General features: G+C 46.1%; 1 protein-coding gene across 1 annotated transcript; it reads left to right on the plus strand.

Moving 5' to 3' along the window:
• Window positions 1–1,891: 1,891 nt before the first annotated feature.
• Window positions 1,892–21,063, plus strand: IL1RAP (interleukin 1 receptor accessory protein). Its single transcript, XM_010179302.1, has 10 exons — window positions 1,892–1,952; window positions 10,037–10,322; window positions 11,073–11,265; window positions 12,952–13,117; window positions 14,071–14,142; window positions 15,267–15,396; window positions 16,142–16,290; window positions 17,271–17,420; window positions 18,353–18,496; window positions 20,621–21,063. Exons 1-10 carry the CDS (start codon window positions 1,892–1,894, stop codon window positions 21,061–21,063), a joined length of 1,794 nt encoding a protein of 597 aa, XP_010177604.1.
• Window positions 21,064–21,304: the final 241 nt, after the last annotated feature.

Consider the following 21,304-nt stretch of genomic DNA (forward strand, 5'->3'; position numbering starts at 1 on the left):
CCACTGATATAATCTCCAGAGCCTGGGATGAACCAGGAGAAACTCACGCTGTGTAGGGCTTCTTGGTTCTTGCTCTACCCAGCTATAAAATTCCAATTTTCCTACTAACAAGCAGAGCATGGAAATCTCAGATACCTTGCTATGGGAACAGAGACTTGGTCGCTTTTTGGGACAGTTGAAAGGAGTGTGTTCCTATGAGCATAGTTAATGGATGTAAATATTAGCTCGCTGCGGAGTGCGTGTATCACCGAGTGAAATGTAGTAGTTGACTTTGGCCTCAGGCCACAGAAATCGCCTTGCTCTAAATGAGAGAAACTCATCCAAAGTCAGTGGTTGTTCCTGCTTGCTTCAGGGCTGAACTCAGTCTGATTGTGCAAAACGCAGGAGAGAAGCACTGGAAAATAAGGGTGAGTTAGACACACTGTGAGTTTATCTAATGTTAAATGGAGAGGGAAACATGAGGGATATTTACTATGGAAATAATCCCCCCACTGTTTACACTCCCTCTCTTCCAGCATCTGAATGCCCCAAAGTTCCTCAATTCCCACCAAAAGTGCAGCATGTTGGTTCTGTCTGTCTAATCTGATGGTATAAAGATGTTTTCTCTTTCTTCAGCATTTCCAGAGAGGAGGAGGACTTAATTTTGTTTCCTCCCCATAGAGTTGTCTTAAGTGACACTGAGAGATGGTTGTAGATGGTGACAGAGAAGGGTTTCATTAGCAGCTGGCATTTCAGTTTGGATGAAGGAGGTAGAGGATAACCAGCCCTCTCAGCTGGGCCCCAGGGAAGAAAACTCACCTTTTTCCCAGCCTCTTGCCCATTTCTGAAGGCTTTCTGGACTTTTGCATGGACTGTGCAAGAAGAGCAGCCTTGCTCTGAGTTGTCTTTGTCTCCTGGAGATGAGCACAGCCGAGGGAAAGCGTCGTACAAGGGCTTTTCAGATGCCAGCACTGAAAAGGAAGGGTTCAATATCCGTTGCTGGATTTTGAGCAGTACAGGACACACGTCCCATTCTTGTTAATCTCTGCAATCTGTGCAATTTTAGGTGCTCTCTGCTTATGCTCGAAGCCCTTCTGCATATATAATAATGTATATATACGCTATAGGCAGGTTTGAGGGACGTGTTTAAGGGAGCTCTGTGGCTTTTCTCCCCACCCTGGTGAAGCAGATTTCCCTGTCATCATCTGACAGCGTTACCATGCTCATTACTGCATCTGCCCGGCAGAGCTGCAGTGCTTGGGCGAGGTTCAGCCCTTTAACCATCTCTTCTCCCTTTGTGCTCTGACAGCACCGAGGAATATCAAAAGCAACCTTCGCCCCTTTAATGAGAGCATCTAGTAAATGTCAGCTTTTGTCACTGCCAGCTTAGAAGTTGCATCCTGGAAAACCTAGAAACATGGGGAAATTGAATTCTAGTGAGTGAACAGCTCCAAGAGCCAGATGCCAGATACCAGAGCAAGTGGCAAGTGAAACTCTGGCAGTGTACATTTATCTCTGAGCGTGTGCACTGGCAGAATGAGGTTTCAGCAAGGGACTTGAGTGTTTCTGGGGTCAAATATTAGGATTTCTGGCCTGCAAGCATCTACCTTGTTCCTTGTGCTCATGGACATAGACTATGCTGTGGTTTAAGTCGGGGAGCTCAGCTGTCCTCTGCTGAGCCATCACCTCTGAGGCTTGGAGAGTATGCACAGCTGCCCGCAGGCAGGACAACACTGCCATACAGATGCTGTTCTTAAGGAATCTTAATGAAATAATAATGAAAAAGAACATATCAGAATTAAAGGATCGTTGGGTGGGCAGAGGAATACACTCAGAGTTAAGAAATTGTCTACAGTGATGAAATACTGTAAAATAACCAAAGCTCTGTGTGCTTTGTCTCAGCAGGGTGAAGATGGTTGGGGTCCTGCTGGTTACACTCTGGCTGTACATGGTCACACTTGGCAGCGGATCTGGTAAGGACATGGCATGCAGTGGGTCGGCCTGCTTAACACTGATCTGATTTTTAAGCATTTTATGGTACTATTGGATGAAATGGTCGTATGTAAAACACCTTAGCAATATACATGAACACAATGTTTGTTCTGTGGGACTATTGTATAATACTCATGCATAGAGGCATGGTGTCACTGGGTGGTTAAGTGAGCAGCAATAAGCACTTTCTCAACCCAAAAGTACTTGCAAATCCAAGCTGCCCATTTGGTCAATATTGTTATTCCCCTTCTGCGAGTGGTGGAACCAGGGCTTGGCACATGGTGCTGAGTTGCAAGCGGGACCTGGGCTTGAACCTGAACTCTGCTGTTCCTGGTTGGGTCCAGAGGGGGTTGAAATTCCAGCTCTCAGATTCTGACTCACGCCTCAGCAACGCAAGGGGAGAGAGGGAAACTTCTCAAGTGAGAGGAGCTCTCATACCCATCTCACTGACTCACTTTCCTGACAGGAAATATGTTGTCATGCTCGCAGCTCCTCTGGCACGCGTTCAGCCCAGCTCTTGTGAAGAGGCAGATTGTGTGCGTCTCAGCTCCGGACTTCCTATTTGGGGGTGGAAGAAGACAGGATGATTTGCAAGAAGCAAGTGGAAAGGGGGAGGGAGGAAAGAACAGGCGCTGGCTTTATAGGGGGAAATGTTCAGAAATAAGGGCTGTGCAGGGGATTGAGCAAGTTCTCCCATGAGTCCTTGCCCCTCTGCAGCACTGGCAAACACACAATTATAATACCTTGAGCAGATGAACAGCTCTTGCATCGTTGTCTCTTAGACCAGGCTGAATTATTGGGACCGATTCACACCACACACTCCAGCAGGGTTCAATTCAGTGCAGGGCTCATTGCAGAGGCTGAAGGCTTGGGCGACTTTTCCCCTTGGGTTGCCCAAGGGCTGCAGGCATTCACAGTAGGGTGTAGCTTTCAGTGGGCCATGTCCCATCCTGGCTAACAGGAGCCTGGTTAAACTGGTGAGCAATGGGGAAACAGCAAAGCAGAAGGAATACATGGCCCAAGACCCTTTCACTAAGTCGTAGGAGTTGCCTGGGGAAGGAGGGACCCAGCAGCAGGGATTGCTGCTGCCAACTGGGAAAATCCCCACTTTGCTTCTGGACGTGCTGTTCTGCTCTCCTCCAACGCAATCTCCTCCTGCTGAGGCAGCGTAACGACACCCCACGTGCAGTCATCTCAGGCTTTTTCAGAATTGGGAGGTGGGTGCAAGTGAATCAGGATTGCCCAGGAAATACTAGAGCAACTCTAAAAGCTGGGACTGTCAGCTGGGAGCCGTGAAATGAGCACCCTGGCGTTTGGGTCACACAAGCTCGTGTCAATTGATTTGGCAGAACCCACCATGCATTTCTCCAAGGTAGTTCGTGCTTTTCAAATATACCTCCTTCAGCAGAGGTTTTCTGTACAGGATGCTTAGAGCCCTTGTAGAGTGCTGCAAGAACATAAGTGTCAAAGGGTGGTGCGTGGGATACATGATCAGTTAAATAAATTTCTTCTGCAAATCCAATGTATTATATGCGTTTAATTTTCAGCAGGTCTATGGTTGACAGACCCACTCTTGAGTTCAGAGCTCGCTTTTTGCTCCATGGACACCATAAACCACTTTGGGCTGTCAAAACATCTTTTGTTATTCCTGATGAGCTTGTATGGCTGTTTGTACTTGGACAGAGGGGCAGCCGTCTGTGCAGCCCTCTGTTACACTGTGGGGTTTCCTGGGACTGGCACCAAAAGGCAACCGGAGAGCATTTCATCCTTGCAAAGTCATAAATACAGAGCAGTGTGGAAGACTGGTAATGATCTGGTAATGTTACAGCATCTGGGCTTGCTTTTTCTTTGTGGTGAGGAGACAGAGCAGAGGTTATCCAGAGCAAGCACAGGAGGGCTGAGTGCTGTTTGCTGCTGCCCCAGTGGTCTCCTAACACCACGCAAGACCATGGGGATGTTTCTGCTGTGTGTGGAGGCTGGTGCTGAAACAAAATTGCTTGCTGAGAGCTGGAAGAGGAAAGAAATGGGATCAGAGTAGTGTAGAGTAAAAGATGTGGAGTCTAAGGCTGAATTTGTGCTTGAGTCTGCTACTCACTCATGCTGTGTGCGCAGGCAAATCTTCTGATCTTGAGAATATAAGTGATCTGCAGTGCCTGCGTTTGAATTCCTTATTCATGACCTTTGCGATGTTGATTGCAGGGTCTTCTGCTTTCCTCGTCTCAGCTAAGCAATCCTCAAGATGGACATAATGCTTAAATCTGTGTGCTGATGTTGTAGGGTGCTTAATGAATCCAAATGTTTCAATATCCAGAGACGGAGAGCAAAAGCTCATGAACCCGGTTTTGGTCTTACAATGATTTCTTTGGCACTACTGAAGTCATTTATATATACACTGGCTTAAAAGAGATGAAAAACCAGTCATACAAAGACCGTAACAGGCAGTTTGAATATGGGATAATGTTATCATCTTGTTTTCAAACAAAGCTGACCTATGTTAGATACCAACTTATTTAGAAGATGTAGCTGTGTTTGAGCTCCGTATTTCTCTCTCTGCTAACCAGGCTGCTCTCTCACCCTCTGAGTTCCCAGCTTTTGTAGGGTGAGAGAAGGAAAGCTGAGAGGAGCATCATGGTTAGGAGTGTGTCTTGGGGAAATAGAAAAGCAGAATATTGCTGCCAGGAGGAGGAGCAGCCTCATGTGTGAGGTGAACCCACCTAGTGTGAACAGGTAACTGCTCTACATAAATAGCCCTTTGGTGAGAGGAAGTTCCACGTTTGCATAGGAAACTCCTCTGACAGCTCCTCTGACAGCTGCTCTGAGGCTATCAGACAGGGGCCAGCTTCTGCCCGCAGTGACACCCAGCACTGCAGGAGGTTAGAAGCCCCTGTCCTTGGCCTTTTATTTCGCTTTTGCTGTTACTTGCTGGATTGTAAGCCTACCTCTCACGCTCCCCCATACCAAAGGCTCTCAGGCAGCAGTTTTGTCCCCTTTGAAGTCAGCTGCAAAGCGCCAGATATCACTGGTGCTCCTGGGTCCAGGCAGTGGCTGGAGCAGCAAAGGTCTGACCAGAGGCACGTCCAGCTCCAGAGGTCAGCGCTGCTGCTGCACCGCGGCTCCCGAGCCCCGATCCACACTGCGCTGTCTCTCTTGCACTTAGGAAAGAGGCAGAGTAGTTACTTATGGCCAGGGGAAATTTTCAGATTAATAAATTACTGTCTGTAAAACACTTTGAAGATGGAAAGCCCTGCGCAGCTCCTCAGGATTATTACTATATAGCTCTTATTCTACTGATGGGGTTCCAGTGGCCTTATTTTCCTTATGATTTGTGACAGCCCCAGAAGCTGAGAAGCTTATTTTAGTGTGTAAAGTCAAAAGAAAAATAGATTAAACCGCATTATTGTTTTCTAAAGAGACTAAATCCCTCCCCCATCATCTTCTCTTGGGATTTCCTGACTTCCTCCTACTCTCCCAATTTCAGCTTCTTGCTGTCCTAATTTAGGACATGATTTTATAACCATCCATACCCATCTGTGAGTTACTGTGGTTGTAGAAGTTTATGGCGCTTGGGAGCATGAAGTTATTCAACAACAAAGGTGTTGAGAGGTGCACAGCCCTGAGGGAGCTTGTAGACCCTTATGGTGCGTTTTATTGCCTGCTTCATTTTTCTTCAGTTCCCATCCTCATCCAAGGACAACCACTGCAGTGTTTTTTATATGCAGACATCCCAGTGGATATCTGTGGTGGGCAGTGCAGAATTGCTGACTGTATTTTAAAGCAGGCAGTAAGTGCAATAGTGAGGCTGTGTGGGTTTAACTACGCAAGCCTGTGGCAGAGCCAGGAGTTAAGCCTGGACCTTGTCAGGTCCCAGTCTGATGTAGAGCACGTCTCTATGCTGGTGCTTATCAGGTAAACCTCCTTTTCTCGCTGCTCTCATATAGATGACTTTGCAACGGGCTGTTACGTTTCCTCTCTCTGTCTCTCCTCCTCCTGTGATGCTCTGCTTTGCTTCACACAGCAATTTCCTCAATGAAGTGGGATGGAAAGTAGCTATTTGCTCCTTTTCTCCTTCAGGCTTTGAAGCAGTTCATATCCCTACCTTTATCGTTTTGATCTCAATTTGAAAAAGAGCCTCCAGGAAAACATGTCAAGCTTGCTAGAAAAAACGGAATACTTTTTTTTTAATATATTTTTTTCTTTTCCCCTCAGTTGCTGGAGGTAACCAAAATACTCTGTGCCACATGCAATAAACACAGCTTCACGCACAGAGAGTGAAGGCATGGAGCTCCCTGTGGAGGAGTTTTAAGACACAAACAACTGCCTCTGCCCATGTTACAGGCTGTGCTTGATTAGATAAGGAAATTTGAAGTTGGGAGCTCTGGGCTCCATTACAAAATCATCGTTTTTTGGATGTTGTGCCTTGGCTGCATCCTCTGAAGTTCTGGCTGCGCTGAAGCCAACAGAAGTTTATGCTGTCAGCTTGTTTTGGACAGAGGCGCAGACCTTTACACCTATTTAAACTATAATTTCAGGATCTAAAGTTAAACAACCACAATGTAGAAGTGCTTTTGGAAATGATGACCCATTCTGCAGCAGAGAGTTCTCTTCCTTTTTCCTTTCTTGTCTATTTTAATCTCGCTCTGAAGAGAGAGAGAGGTGCTCTATCCCTGTGTGCAGCATCCAGTGGAGCTGCTTCCGCAGGAGCGTCAAAGATCAGCAGCAAGTTGGGAAGTGGAAGAGTGGGTGCTCCTGGCATCCACGTAAGTGGAAGGCGCACCCACCCAGTGAGTACTTCCTATGCTCTCACTGCTGCTCCTCCATTCAGCCCAACTTCCTCTGCTTCCTTCTCACTGCTGTGAGCTTGAAAGAGGATCAGGGAAACATTTTTTTAAGGTAGTAATGATTAATTTTCACTTAATTGCTTTGCGTGACCGGCTTTTTCTGATTTATTGGTGCTGATTCTTGCATTGAGCTAACGGCTGGCCTGGCTGCGCTCCCTGTGAGGAGGCTGACTCACAGCAGCTTTGCTTTAAGGTAATGCAGCAGGGGATCAGCTTTGCTTTAAGGGGTGGCCAAAAAAAAGGGGGAAGATGTTAACATGGCACAGCCCTATCCAATGCTGAAATGGGCTGGGGAAGAGGGATCTGCCATGTCAATGCCGAAGCATTGATAGCTTCATGTCCTGCTGCCACCACACAGTCCTGGTCTGCATGCAAGGCAGGCTCCCCGCCCGAAATTAGAGGTGATTAAGGAGGGCGCATCGATTTGGCAAATAGCAGGGTAATTTGTGCTGGCGTGATAGATGGCCTCTCATGAGGATGGCTCTTTAGCATTTCTTCACAGAAATTTTCACTAGGGGAAGTCTTTGTTTGTAGCCCCAGAGGAGGGAAGGGATGGAGGCGGTGTGGAGCTTGTGGGGTTTTGGTGGTTGAGAATTTATCTTTAAATGGAGATACTAAAAATGACTGCATAGAAATGCCAAACTGTGGACAAAATGTGACCTTACTTTCTTTTTTGATCCATGTGTTAAGCAGTTTGTCTCTTCTTGAAAAATTCAAATAATTGCATCAATTTCATCCGCTTTGACTGTGTGGGTGCTTGGGATGGGTGCTGCAGATGCATCTCAGTAACACTTCAGGTGTGTGTATTCAGAGCCCTGTTCCCAAGGGTGTAAATCAGTGCAATAAGTAAAAGCTTGGGGAAGGTTTCCAGAAATGTCTGTTTTCACCTTTTATACAGCCGAGCAACATCATTATTTTTCTTTCTCTTGGTTCCTTTTCTTCTTTGCATCTGGAGAAGCCACTTTCTTCAGCTTTGTTTGGCCTCTGAGAATGGTTGCCTCTTCCCTAGCCAAGAAAACAAGGCCTATATGTTGCTTTTGAGTAATCTGTGAAGAAAAAAAATAAAATAGTTATATTTATTTTCAGTAACTCAGGTAGAATGGGTAGGTAGTTCTACAGTGCTGATTTATGAGCTGTTGCAAAATGAGAGAGCTGTTCATGATTGCAGATTTCATTGATCTTGACTCCAAGAATTTCAGCACTGTAATGTTTTATACAGTTTTCTTCCTCTCCAGTCCTGCCATTTGAAGTAATAAGGACAATTTGCCTTTATGCAGCCCAAGAGGAGACAACAAAGTCAGGTGTTGGGAAGAGGGCTCAGATGTCCTGATATAGACCCATGTCTGCTCCTTTCAGAGGGAAAGCCTTTCTTTAGAAAAAGAAATGCATCCCTCCATGAATAGTAATCAGTGCTTTATCATGCAATTAGCAGGCAGTCTCTGGCAGGCTCATTTGTCTGATCTACCACTCTGTGGAAAATTGACCATGTCTTTTCCAGTAGCTTGGCCCAACCAGTGTAAAGCAGCATACTGGTTCCAGTTGGCGTTGACCGTGGTGGGTTTGAGGTTCGTACCAGCAAATACTTGTACGCTGGGTAGCTTTACTGCCTCTTCCTAGCCCAATTCTCTCTCTCCCTCCAGAAGTAGCACTCTGTCATATGGGTGTTTGGCGTAGCACAGGAGGAGCAGGACAGTTTGCATTTACATTTATGTGTAAACCTGACAGAAAACATTTCTATTCTTACTGGCCCAGATTCCTCCTCGCTGTGACTAACCATTGCTGAGCCACAGGAGCTAGAGCTGCTGCCTTAAAGCGCTGTGGGCCCGTCTTCTCAAAGGTTTATCTCTTTGCTTTTTTTAATTAAGTATGAATTTGGGGCCGAGATACTTCCCGCTGTCTATTTAAGGAAGATAAAATGCCAGAAATCCTGCTTTGGGCCTGTGTAGTCAGTTCAGAAGAACTGGGCTCAAAGAGCATATTGTATTCTGCTTTTCCTCTCGGTCTGAGGAGTTTTAGTATCTGCAAATGGGAGAGGCTTTGCAGCGTCGTCTCTGGTGTGCCTGTGATATGCTGAGACGTTGCTCCTGGGGACCGCTGCAGGCAGCACACCCCTCTCCTGTTCGGCTCATTTTTGGGCTCCCAGATGTCAGACTGCCCCAGCTGATGCCTCCCAGCAGCTACAAGAGAAGCGCTGGGAAGCGTGCGGTGCCGCGCTCTGCCTCGTCAGCACTAGGAGACAGGAGATGCAGTGACAGCGGCTTCTCCGTGTGCCTTGGCCAGCGCCGGCAGTGCAAGTCGCTCTCAGGTTTGCTGACGCCCCGGTGCTGTGCTTTGCTTGCGCAGGGTCCCTTTGCAACTGGGCAGCCTGATGGGTGGGAGGAATGGAGTGGAAAGTTGCTCTCAGGAGAGAAATGGATTTTGACTGTGCTGTTTATCCTGAAACTATTCGCTAATGACAAGAATAAATTAAAAAAACAAACCAAAACCCACCCCCCCCAAAGCCAGAATAAAACAAAAAGACACTGAACAGCTTTGTCTGATGCTGCCCAGTTTCTTTGTTAGCCCGAGTCTGCAGTGAGCCGCACTGAGCCTATCGAGCTGAGCTTGGGGATCCCCAAAGTCTGCCACCTCCTCCATGTTCTTTTCTGCCCCTCAGTCTTCCTTCCCAAACTGTGTTATAAACAGTCACTACGTGTCACTTGTGCTCGCTGTGTTACCATAGCATGTGCAGGTGTTGCCTGAACCCTTCACAGGAAAGACTGTCCTTGCTCCCACAACCCGCAGTGCAGCTTCTGGCAGGGGCAGTGGTCCGTACCTCAAAGGAAGGGTTGATGTTTGCAATGTTTAATGTGAGCATGGACGCACACCTGTCTCTAGCATTGTTTTAATCCAAATGTTATCTGCCCACACTGGTTATTTTTAGGCTTGAATTTTCTTGGAGCTCTCTAGGAAGCCTGGTGTTGTGCAGGAATATCTGGTCCTATCCTATTGTCCTGATGTCCAAATTAGCTTGGAAGGAGGTGTACAAATGAAAGTAGAGGCTTGCGGGTTCTCTGGAAATGAACACACTATTCTTGCTCTGCTTCGCAAAAGCTCAGTTTGCTTCCACTGAAAACACAACATTTTTGCTTCTGATTTTAATGCGGACAGGACCAAGGGCTGTGGGGCAGAATTGGTTTTCTCCTGCAGACTTGCAAGCTGAGGTACCTTTCTCTTCATGGTTGCAGAACGCTGTGACGACTGGGGTGTGGACACCATGAAACAGATCCAGATTTATGATGGGGAACCTGCCAAGATCAAATGCCCCCTTTTTGAGACCTTCTTGAAGTATAACTACAGCACAGCCCATTCTGCTGGCTTAACCCTCATCTGGTACAGGATCGGGCAGGACCGGGATCTGGAGGAGCCCATTAATTTTCGTCTCCCGGACAATCACATCAGTAAGGAGAAAGACACCCTTTGGTTCTGGCCTGCTCTTCTCAATGACACTGGGAATTACACGTGCATGCTCAGGTAGGTTGTGCGGTGCAGCTTCTGTGTGTCTTCAGCGTAACTGAAAGACTTTCAGGGAAGCAGGAAAATTATACTGTTAGCACCAGATATTTCTGTAGGGAGAAGACCATTTACATAAATATTAATGGGAAAGGAATGTTACAATTATAAGACTGCTCAGTGCTGAGCCAATTTACATCGTAATAATGCTTGGAGCCTTGCAAACATTAATGAACATGGCTCTCCTTTCTAGCTGCAAGTGCCCATGAAAATATTGCTAAGCCCATGGCAAAATCCACAGGCACTCACCATTAAGGAGTGATCTGTATGTCTATAGTAAAAATAGCTTCAGATGCAGGGGTAATGTTTTGACTGCACGCTAATTTGGCAAAGATTCATGAGAATCAGACTTCTAGGAAATTAAAAGTGTCTCAAAGTGTGATACAAAATGAACATAGCATCTGCTATGCACTGAGCACAAGAGCTCTTTTTGATCTTCCTCACATTGTCTCTTGTTCACGGTGGCTTTGACCCTATTATCTGCTTTCCCAGCAGAGGAGTGGATGTTGCTTGTTAGTCATCTTTATAGGCTTTTCTGAGCTAGCGTGGCCATCTCTGACGGTGGTTTTGTTCCCATTTAGAAATGAGTCAACTAAGTCAACCTCATCAGCGCTATGATGCTCGTTATTGCAGATGTGATTTTTATTTCATGCCACTGCTACAGGAGTAAACACATTTCAACTAATCAGCCCTGTCCTCCTCTCTCCTTAGAAACACAACCTACTGCAGCAAAGTTGCATTTCCCTTGGAGGTTGTTCCAAAAGACCAACGCTCTTGTGTGAGCCATTCGATAAAACCCACTGAGGAGATGTTCTACTTGGAACACACCAATGAGAAGATCATATGTCCAGATATTGATGGGTTTTACCCTGCTAGTGTAACGCCAACTGTCAAGTGGTACTTTGTAAGAAGGATTTTTGTCTTATCTGGGCAGTGGGGGAACTCAGTGTTGTATCTGAGAAAGCAACGCTTGGCATGAGAATCATGGAGCTATGTTTCAGTGTCTCCCCAGCAGTGAAGCTGTTAATGCAGCTTTACTAATATTAGGAGCTTTGTTTCTATTGAGTTCAAGGATAAAACTGCCCATGAAGGAACTTTAATAAAATTGAGAGCCAATACTGGATTTTTTTTTTGACCAGTATGTGCAAGTAGAGGATGCTCTAGCAGAGATTTAGGAACCTGAGTGCAGCTGCTGGCAGTATAGCTGGCCTGCTATGAAGCAAGGCACTATCCCTGTAAATGAAACTGTGATTTGTATTCCCTCTTCTGTTAAAACCAAAACACGGAATAGCACCCTTTCCAAAATACTTTGAGGTCAGGAAATGAAGTTGTACATCAGGTCTCTGCATGGGTACCCTGTTTGACACAATCCAGCAGATTTCTGAAGATGGAGACATCCTCACCCCACCCTCTGCACTGCTCTGATAACTTGGCTGTTCCCAGCCCTCCTCAGGCTCTTGCCTACAGTATTACTGCTCAATTTTATTAAGTTTTGACCTCGGTGTTTTTCTCTGGGTGGATGCCTTTAGTCAAGAGAGAATGAGAATTCTCAGGGGATGTGCAGCCAGAGCGTTGTGGGACTATGAATTCTCTAACTGCTTATAAAGCACTTTTGGATTTCTAGATAGAAGGTTCTGTATGAGTGAATTTAATAATAGAAAAAGCTGGCAACAAATATATCTGCTGATTAAAAAGAATAAAATTTAAGAAAACCACCACAAAAGAAAAAAAAAAAACAACTCTAAAACCCTTCAGGGAAAATGTACCTTTTTATCCAAGAAATGCTTTAGTTGTACCATTCATTGAAATTCACATCTCAACAATCAATTAGCAGAATGAAACAAAAAGCCCCATAGAAGTAATTTTTCAGGCAAGTCATCCCACGCCTAATAAAAATCATTAAAAATGGTATATGACCGCTGTCTTAAACTGCCCCATTAGGATGTCTCTGATTTGGAAATGTACCATTCAGAAATAATCTCTTAGAAAATGTGCACGTCTTTGGGTTTTATGACAGTCGAGATGTCATCTGCATAACCCCTTTCTGAAAAGGCATCTGTAGCTTGGTGCTTGGCAGAGGTTTCCTGCTTCGCCTGACAGAAAGAGCGGAGTCATTAAGGTTTTGGTACTCCAGATGCTTGTTTGCCAGTTGCTGATTTGGAGGCCTTATTCTCAGCTGAAGTCAGTCAGGGTAGCTTGACTGGTCTCAAAAGAGTCAGGCACACAGACATCAATGGGGGACGTGTCCTTTTAGTGTCCATTTGGGAATACATTATCATTTTCTTCTTGTCTCTTTTTACTTTCACTCTGCTGAGGTGCTCACCTTGAAATTTACTTCTGGATCAGAGGTCTCTGTCTTATAAAATTGCCTGTAATTAAGGTGGGATAAAACTATTAGGGTCATTTACTTCATCACCTCATTTTCAAGGTGAACATACCAGTTTGTATTCCAACATGCTCAAAGTTCACGTTCTAGGTCCAACCTACATCACAATCCCAAGTATCATGTTCATAGTTTAAAAACAGACCTTTGTAGTAATATCTTTACTTTTGAATCCCAAAATTCAAGTGTTTTTCTGCCTGACTCCAGAATTGCAACTCTGTAGATGGCTTCAATGAGCGATACCCCCAAGGACCCAGGCTTGTCATCGGCATCGTCCGCAGTGTGTACGAAGGGAATTACACTTGTATTGTGACATTCAAGGACCACGGAAGAACCTACAATCTCACCAGAACCATAAAGATGAAGGTGGTGGGTAAGAATGACTTTAAACTGTGTAAAAGGCAGGTGGATAGCTGCAGAAGTGGTGGAAACAGCTAGAAGAGTGTCACAAGATCCATCTGTGGTTGTGCTCAGTCTGCATTCCCCAACTGACCTGGTGTATTTTGGCTTGCTGGGGTCAGTCTCGTGTGACTGCCCAGGACATATTGCACTGGAGATGCTACCCGCTACCATGTCAAATGCCCCAGACACCACAGAGGATGGCCAGGCTTAGGCTGGTGAGGCACAGCCCATGAGATGGCCAGGGGTACCCTCTGCTGGCACACGAATGCATAACCCTGGCACTCTTGCTCCTTTTTGTCTCCAGTGCCCTTTGCTTGTCATTATTTGTAGGGTTTTCCTATTATAGCCAACTTGTCTCAGTCTTCTTGCTGTCTCAAAGCCCCATGTGCTGAGGCTGAGACTGTTAATTGGTCAGGCAGGGCTCCAGTTACCCAACCCAGTGCTTGGACAGGTCTGTCCCAGGCACAGGAGCTCAGTCTACCTGCCAGGGAATTGTAGACAGAGCTTAAAACATAGCGAACAGTAGAGCACATGCTGAGTCCCATGGCAACTGCTGCTTTAAGAGCTGAATTAAATACTTGCAACAGGCTATGATGTTTGTGTTTTGTTTTTTAGAAGCAGCAATAAGAAGCAACAGGTACGGGTTGTGTCTTGTGGGAGATGAGAGGAGTATGGAGCTCTTCTGATGTGAGAGGCCCTAAAACTTACGGAAACTTTGAAGGAGCGTAAAAATCTGGGTCTGGCCCTGAGTTTGGGGATTAGTATTAGATTCCTCTTTGCATGGAACTCTGCAGTAGGATTGTACCACAGGTTAGATTGGGGCACATGTAGTGGGGCATAAGGACATCATGAGGGAGGCTGCAGGGACCCCAGGTTCTCACGAAGTCCTGGTCCCCATGGAGGGCTCTCTGTTTTCTCCCGCAGGATCTCCAAACAAGGCCTTGCCACCACAATTCGTCTCTCCAAATGAGAAAGTTGTCTACGAACTGGAAGCAGGTAAATAGCAGTGCTTGCTGCCTGCTGTCACTGCCCTGGCAGGATGGGAGACGCAGGCAGGCACAGCAGCTCACCCCTTCCACTGCATCCCCTGTGCTTTCCCTTGCAGAACACATGAGCTGCCACAAGTTGCCTGTCTGACACTGTGGGGTGCCAGTTCTCAATGCCAGAGTAAGAGAGCACAGCTTTAAAAGTTCATTTTTGCAAGCAGAAATAAATATAGATATTCAAGTGTGGAGATGCAGAACTGCAGCTGTAGAGGAAATGGGCACCCTCAGCTGCTTAGAAAAATTCCTGTAGGGCCTTGTCTCAGCCCTGTCCCTGGCTGGGGTTTGCTCCAACTCTCCTTCCTTCAGCCTCTCAGTGGCTTCAGCCTTCTGGGCACTTCTTGCTCATCTCCTCTCCCTTTTTGGCTGATTGCTTCCTAATTAATGATAGCTTTCCTTTTGCTGGCCTCACAGCACTGTGTAATGGGGTACCAGACTGCTTCCCCCACCCCATCTGTTTAGACTGAGAGCTCTTTGGAGTAATTCTCTATATTGAGTGGATCACGTCCCATTACGTTGCTGCAATAAATGTGATGCCAACGATGATGATTAGCAGCAGAACCTTCACTTTAAGGCACAGCTTTTTTGGCTCAGGAGGTCAGACTTCTTCCATAGTCACTCTATAAGATAAAATCACTTACGGGCTGATCACAAAGTTATTCACACTCCCAAGTCTGATCTTGAGGGGAAGTTAAATGCCTGAATACGTGTTCCCACACCAAAATGTTTTTGTGGAGCTGAATCCTTCGCCTTATGACATTTATTCCCTGTGCAATGGGCATGATCACCACTGCTTGGCTTCCCAGAGAAGTGATTGGCATGGAGCATCTCCTTTCTGGGTGGGTCACTTGATGCAATCAAAGAATTTGTAACACATTTAAGAAGGCGGAATACTTTTTTCTATTTATTTGTCTGTCATAAATCAGCGTGTCCAGGTTGTTAAACTGTTATCAGATGTCTGAAGGTGGATGTTCCAGAAGGGCGGCAGAGCTCAGGCTCTGGAGCACTGGAAAGCACAAAAGTCAGGGTGATGCCGTTCCTGCTTTGCAATACCTCACCATGGTCCTTTCTTCCCAGGAGATGACCTTGTTCTGTCCTGTGAGGTCTTCTTCACCTTCCTGAAGGACTCCCGAACTGAGGTGTGGTGGACCATAGATGGTAAAAACACAGATGATATCATGGACACCAAGATAAAAGTCACACAAAGGTAACATAGTGACATGAACCTTTGTTTGTATCTAACCCTCTCCTGGGCCCTGCAGAGGTCTATGGCTGCAGACATACAACAGTCCTGTTTTCCTTTGCAAGGGATTGCAGAGTCCTCACAGTTTTATTTAGAGGAATGTTCCCCAATAGTGTAAATGATAAAAATGTTTCAAAAAACAGGCTGAGAACAAAAATGTAGTCTTATAGATCGTATTGGTTAGGAGGAATAGAGATTCAGTTAGATGGAGAACTCAAATGAGATTGAGTGTCCTGTTTGCTGGGTTTTGAATTGCACATGGAAGGCAGTTGCTGTTCCAGTCAGTTGCAAACCTATGTAGAAAAAGAAAAGACAAAAAGAAATAAGGTTACTCCTATTTCGCAGATATCAGTTCAGGCAGAGAGAGACAAAGTGCTCACCCAGGACTGCACAGGGAAAGTGATGTGGGCTCTGAATCCTGAGTTCATGAGATCTTCCTGCTTGGTAGGCAGGAACTTCCTTTATATCTAAAATGCAATGTAACGCAGCTACAATGAGAAAATTAGGAGTGGCAAAATAAATATTAAGGAAAATCAGATAAAGGAACAGCTGCAGCTGTATTAAAATCTGAAGTGTGTATCGATTTATAAATATCAATTTAGGTGTTATGCTTTAAAAAAAGAGTTGGGTTACATCAGGGTAAGGAGTATTTGTCACTGAGAACTTGCTGTGGTTTCATACCTGTAATACTCTATTTTCTCTCTTACAGTGAAATTACTAGAGATTTTGAAGACAAAACTGTCATAAGGACTCTAACAGTTGCAAAAGCCACATCAGAGGACTTGAAACGGAATTACACGTGCTATGCCAGAAACGCCAAAGGCGAGGACCACAGCCAGGCCATAGTGCGAATAAAAGGTTAAATACTTGCATGGTGTATGTGAAATAGTGTAGATGTGTGAGGTTTTCTGATTAAGGTGGATATTTCCACCCCATTATCATCCTCATCTAAATCTTCAACACCTGCTTGCTGTAGGTCAGACCTCCTCTCTCCCATAAGGGATGCCTGTGTTTGTTCTACATATGTGATTCTTCCAGGATGATAATGTTTGTCCATGTTGTAGAAGCAAATCTAAACTCTTCAGATTCTTTCTCTGTCCAGCAGTGCCTAAATGCTGTTTTCCTGTGTCTGCTCCTGGGCAGCTGAGTGGGTTTGCTCTGAGCAGACCTGGTTGATTACCGCCCCTCCTTTCTGCAAAATCATTCAGTATCCATCCCTGACCACTGCTGTCAGGGGAACCTCAAGCTAAGCTCATTGCAGACCATCCCACTGTGCATAGGAGCATTAAACATGCCAGAACATAACCCTTCAGCACTTGTCTTCCAGTTTTTAGCAAGTAGCTGTATATGTTGGCTCCAACTTTTTCATTACATTAGGTTATATATGTTTCTTGCTTTTTCTGGATGATTTCCCTCTCCTCATGTACTTCTGCTGCTCATCACCTAATGAAAGTTGCTAAATTCCTTCCATTTTCTTTTTTTTCAAATTCAGTTTCTAATAAAACTCATCAAATCTTGAAATTTGTCAATATTTCCACTCACTGCTCTTCATCTACCGTGCAGTTTGCCAGTATGCATGTCAGCTGAATCACCATAAAAACGGAGTTGTCCAGGGATACAGTTAGAAAACTTATTTTTCTGTCCCTAACACAAAGAAACAGCAGTGGTGTGACATGCACTGTGTGAGTTGGAGGGGGGCCTGTGATGTTCTGGCTCAGCGTCCACAGGTTGTCCTATTTGTTTGCAAGCATTTCAGCTTTGCTGGAATGAACTCTGATTCCTCTTTCCTAGTAGAAAATGATCAAGCAAAAGATGCTCCTCTTTCTTTTCAAACCCAGTAGTAGCACCAAAGTACACCGTGGAGCTGGTCTGTGGCCTGGGGGCAACCATCCTGCTTGTTGTGGTGCTGATCGTCATCTATCACGTTTATTGGCTTGAGATGGTCCTCTTTTACCGGGCGCATTTTGGAACAGATGAAACCATTCTAGGTAAGGAGCTAAAGGGCTTGCATTTATTTTATCCTGCTACAGGCCAGACCCTTCATTTTTGTATAGGAATTTTTATATAAGCTATTTTTAACCCTCTTCACAGCACAATGACATTTTGACTTTCCATTTCTATACCTGCATTCAGTTATGTGGGTCATTCTAGAGCAAAAGGAGTCAGGCTTGGGTTAGGGGAAAGGAGAGAGAAGTCCTCTATATTCTCTGCAGATGTGAAGCATGGACATGTTGGGCACCCTGGGGTGCTGCCCTGCTTATGACGAGCTGTTTTACCTGATCTAGACGGTCAAGATAAGCCATCAGGTTTCAGAAAGTCCCTGGTTTCTCTGGTGACTCTGTGTAAGGCTTCACAAATCCAGGGTAATTTGTTTTAAAATGTGGGAAGGCATCCAAAAGGATGGACCTGGAAATCACCCTTCTGTCCTCAGTTCTTCCACAGCTTCCCTACATCACTGAGAATTCATCTCTTGGGACTCTGAGCTGAGATTTCTTCCTGTATGGGATGAGGAGCCTTCACAAGTTGTGGTGTGAACCTGTCAAGGGGGTGCGGTGGCTCTCGGAGGGCGTAGGCAGGGTGCAAGTCTCTGTCTGGTGGGACTGCTCCTGTGGATAGACAGCAGTGAGGGGAAGCAGTATCGGGGATGTCACAAGACAAAAGGACTCTGGACAGAATGGATTGGTCAGCTCGCTGCAGTCTCACACCTTCAAGGACCTAGCAGTGTCTGGGTACCTGCACATTCAGGCTGCATAGTCAGAGAGGCAACACTGCTGTCTTGTAACTATGGAAATGGATGTGCCTTAACCCGCAGCGTCTGGGCTCAAAGCGAGCCTTTGGATCTGCTTTTTGCATGAAGCAAAGCTCAGCATGTGCAGCATCACGAGTGTCTCTTCTGCCGTTTGTGTTTCTCTGCATTCAGACGGGAAGGAGTACGACGTGTATGTGTCCTACGCACGCAACGCGGAGGAGGAGGAATTTGTGCTGCTGACGCTGCGGGGAGTCTTGGAGAATGAGTTTGGGTACAAGCTGTGTATCTTCGACAGAGACAGCCTCCCAGGGGGAAGTGAGTATTTCCCAGGGCACTGTGCTCCATGCGTGTCCTCAATTTATTGTTCTTTGAGGTACTAATATTGATAGAAATGGGCCTATCCAGACTAACTTTATCCTTTCTTTTTTTCCCCATCTCCATTAATGATCCCCTGTTGTTATTTTCTAATGTTTTTGCTTTACGTGACAATGTCGCAGATGCTCCAGGCTTCCCAAAAAGGCTGTGGTGGGCAAGTGGTGGTTGTTGGTTGTTTCAGTTGCTCTGTGCAGGAGTGATTGATCTATCAACATGAGGGAACCTTCATGCAAACCCTCTGAGCTGCCTTAAAAAAAGTCAGAACTACAAAGAAAAGACGTGGGTGGGAAGGATGAGACTGGATCAGACTGGTAGCTCACAGAGAGTAATGGTGAGTGCCTGTAAAAAACAGGAGTGTCTGCTTCAGAGAGGTGTGGAGAGCACCATGCCAACATCAGTGAGAAGATAACGTGCCCTCCCAGAAGGCCTCCCACTCACCCTCATTAATTAGAGAGTCTGTGTCTAACATGGCATGCAATTAAGTTGCTGTGATTAAGAGTACTTTGGTGCAGGTAGTGAGACTCATCTCCTCATTAAAACGTAGATTTTTTTTTTTTCACTGTTTCCAGTGTAATCGTACAAGGTTCTGGACACAGTGTGTGAGGGATGCAGGGAGTCACCAAGACTGGAAGTTTGCGAAACTCTCCAGAAATGCTCACAGTCACACAAGTGCCAAACAAGGGCACAAATTTAGCCAGCACTCCAAATTTCCGGTGTCCTGGGGGCTGCGTTGGCTGTGTCATCTCTGACGCCTGCTCAACGCCTGAACTTTTGCCAGTGCAGACTGCCCCACTTTGAATTCACACATCACCCTCCTGTTCCCTTTGCTGATTCTTGCCATCCTTCCTCTTTGGAGGGTCTCATTTTCCTCCCAGCATAGCTCTCCCGGTCTCCTGGAGCACTCCCATCCATGCTCACCGTGGCAGTCACCACCAGCATCAATCCAGCACTGGAGCACTGCCGGAGTGGCTCATCATTGCACTGCTGGGGCATCCCCATTGCTTCTTAGCTGGGATTTAACTAATCTCCTTCCTGAGGAAGCAAGGCGGACCAGGAAATAGCTTTTGGCAGCTGGTTTCATGCCTCCAGAGTGTGCATCTGTGTCATGGGTAGAGAGTTATGTTGTCCTTCATGAAGAAACAGTAGGAGATGGATTATCCTGTGAGTTTGCTGACAGGAGCTAATCAAATGTGCTTGACAGCTAGATGAAGTTGCCTGTCAGCGTTATTTTATTCTCTCTTGTATTTTCTGACCAGTCAAGAGCGTTCCCTTGTCAATGAATTGTGAAAGGTGCTGCAGCAGAGAGGGCAAGCGCTGGGATTCACACTTAAAAGGAATTTTCACATTAATTACAGAAAGGTGCCTAAGGACAGTCTGCCTGCAGGTGTTAGCAAATCAAAGAGGATCCACAGTTACCATGACATGTCTCCAGCTTGAAGGGTGTCACTTTTAGGACACTTCATTAAAAGTCCTCAGAGCAGTTTACTTGTCACTTCGAGAAACACTCAAATCTGCTTTCATCGGTGACAGCAGCAAGGACAGCTGGATGAGTAACAGGAGTTAGGGTGGGGGTATTTCCGCAGCAGATTAACCCGTGAGGACACTCAAGGAGGGTGTAAATACTTACTGTGTGTGCTTGGCGTGGGGAAACTGAGGCAAGAGGTGCAAAGAGATTACCCAGAGTCATTCTGGACATCTGCCAGTGGAGGATGTAAGTGTAGGCATTTGGGCTTCCCAACGCCTCCTCAGGCTCAGTCTTTTCCTTGAGGCTGTGTGTTGTCCAGCTGGTGATTTTCCTGCTTTTTACCACTCACCAGAAGGAAGCCAAATCTGAGCCTACCAGAGCAGCCCTCTTGGAAACGCATCTGTAGGCAGCTTTGAGCTGAGAGTAGAAATGTCGCTGTATAGGGCAGTGGGTAGCTGCCGTGGTGTAGGAGGCCCTACCTGTAGAGAGGGCCTCCAAGGGATTTTATTGTCCCTTTCAAGAGACGCTTGGTGTCACACAAGCAGCTCCGCAGCACGTTCTCAGCCATCTCTAACCACCTCAATGTTTCTTTCTCCCAGTTGTCACAGACGAAACCCTGAGCTTCATCCAGAAAAGCCAACGTCTGCTTGTTGTCCTGAGCCCCAACTACGTCTTGCAGGGGACACAGGCCCTGCTGGAGCTCAAGGCTGGCCTAGAGAATATGGCCTCGAAGGGCAGCATCAAAGTCATTCTAGTGCAGTACAAAGCCATCAAGAAGAGCAAAGTGAAGGAGCTGAAGCAGGCCAAGGCGGCCTTGTCTGTCATTAAATGGAAAGGCGAGAAGTCCAAGTTCCCAAAGGGCAGGTTCTGGAAGCAGCTGCAGGTGGAACTGCCAGTGAAAAAAATGAACAGGAGATTGAGCTTTGATGGGCTCATGCGTATCCCTGAAAAATGTTTGATACCATCAGAAAACAGAAAACAGACCCCCAAAATCCATGGGTTAGGCAAGGGAGTTGGCAGGAACTCAGGGTTTTTGCCATGAAGAACTGTGTCCCAAGCATTTCAGAGGACAGTCGTGCCTTCCTGCAGCTTTTATTTTATACTTTCTCTTCTGCCTTGGCAGTAGAGAGACCAAAGATGCTCACACCTCCTCCCTGCAAATGCACGTCCTTGTCATCAACCACATCCTGGGTTCAAGGTCTAATTTTGGGGTATCCAAGTGGGATGCAGCCAGTACCTTGTGATAACATGGTATTTGTATAGGCCAGTACTCTGCAATCCAG

This window comes from Mesitornis unicolor, unplaced genomic scaffold, assembly GCF_000695765.1.
Source record: "Mesitornis unicolor isolate BGI_N332 unplaced genomic scaffold, ASM69576v1 scaffold42752, whole genome shotgun sequence".
Lineage (NCBI taxonomy): Eukaryota > Metazoa > Chordata > Aves > Mesitornithiformes > Mesitornithidae > Mesitornis > Mesitornis unicolor.

What these genes read in the sequence shown, in the direction of transcription:
- IL1RAP (XM_010179302.1), top strand. Translation starts at nt 1,892, where the DNA reads ATGGTTGGGGTCCTGCTGGTTACACTCTGGCTGTACATGGTCACACTT. An exon ending in GGCCATAGTGCGAATAAAAG is followed by an intron (nt 16,291 to 17,270) that starts GTTAAATACTTG and finishes TTTCAAACCCAG; the next exon opens with TAGTAGCACCAAAGTACACC. An exon ending in AGACAGCCTCCCAGGGGGAA is followed by an intron (nt 18,497 to 20,620) that starts GTGAGTATTTCC and finishes TCTTTCTCCCAG; the next exon opens with TTGTCACAGACGAAACCCTG.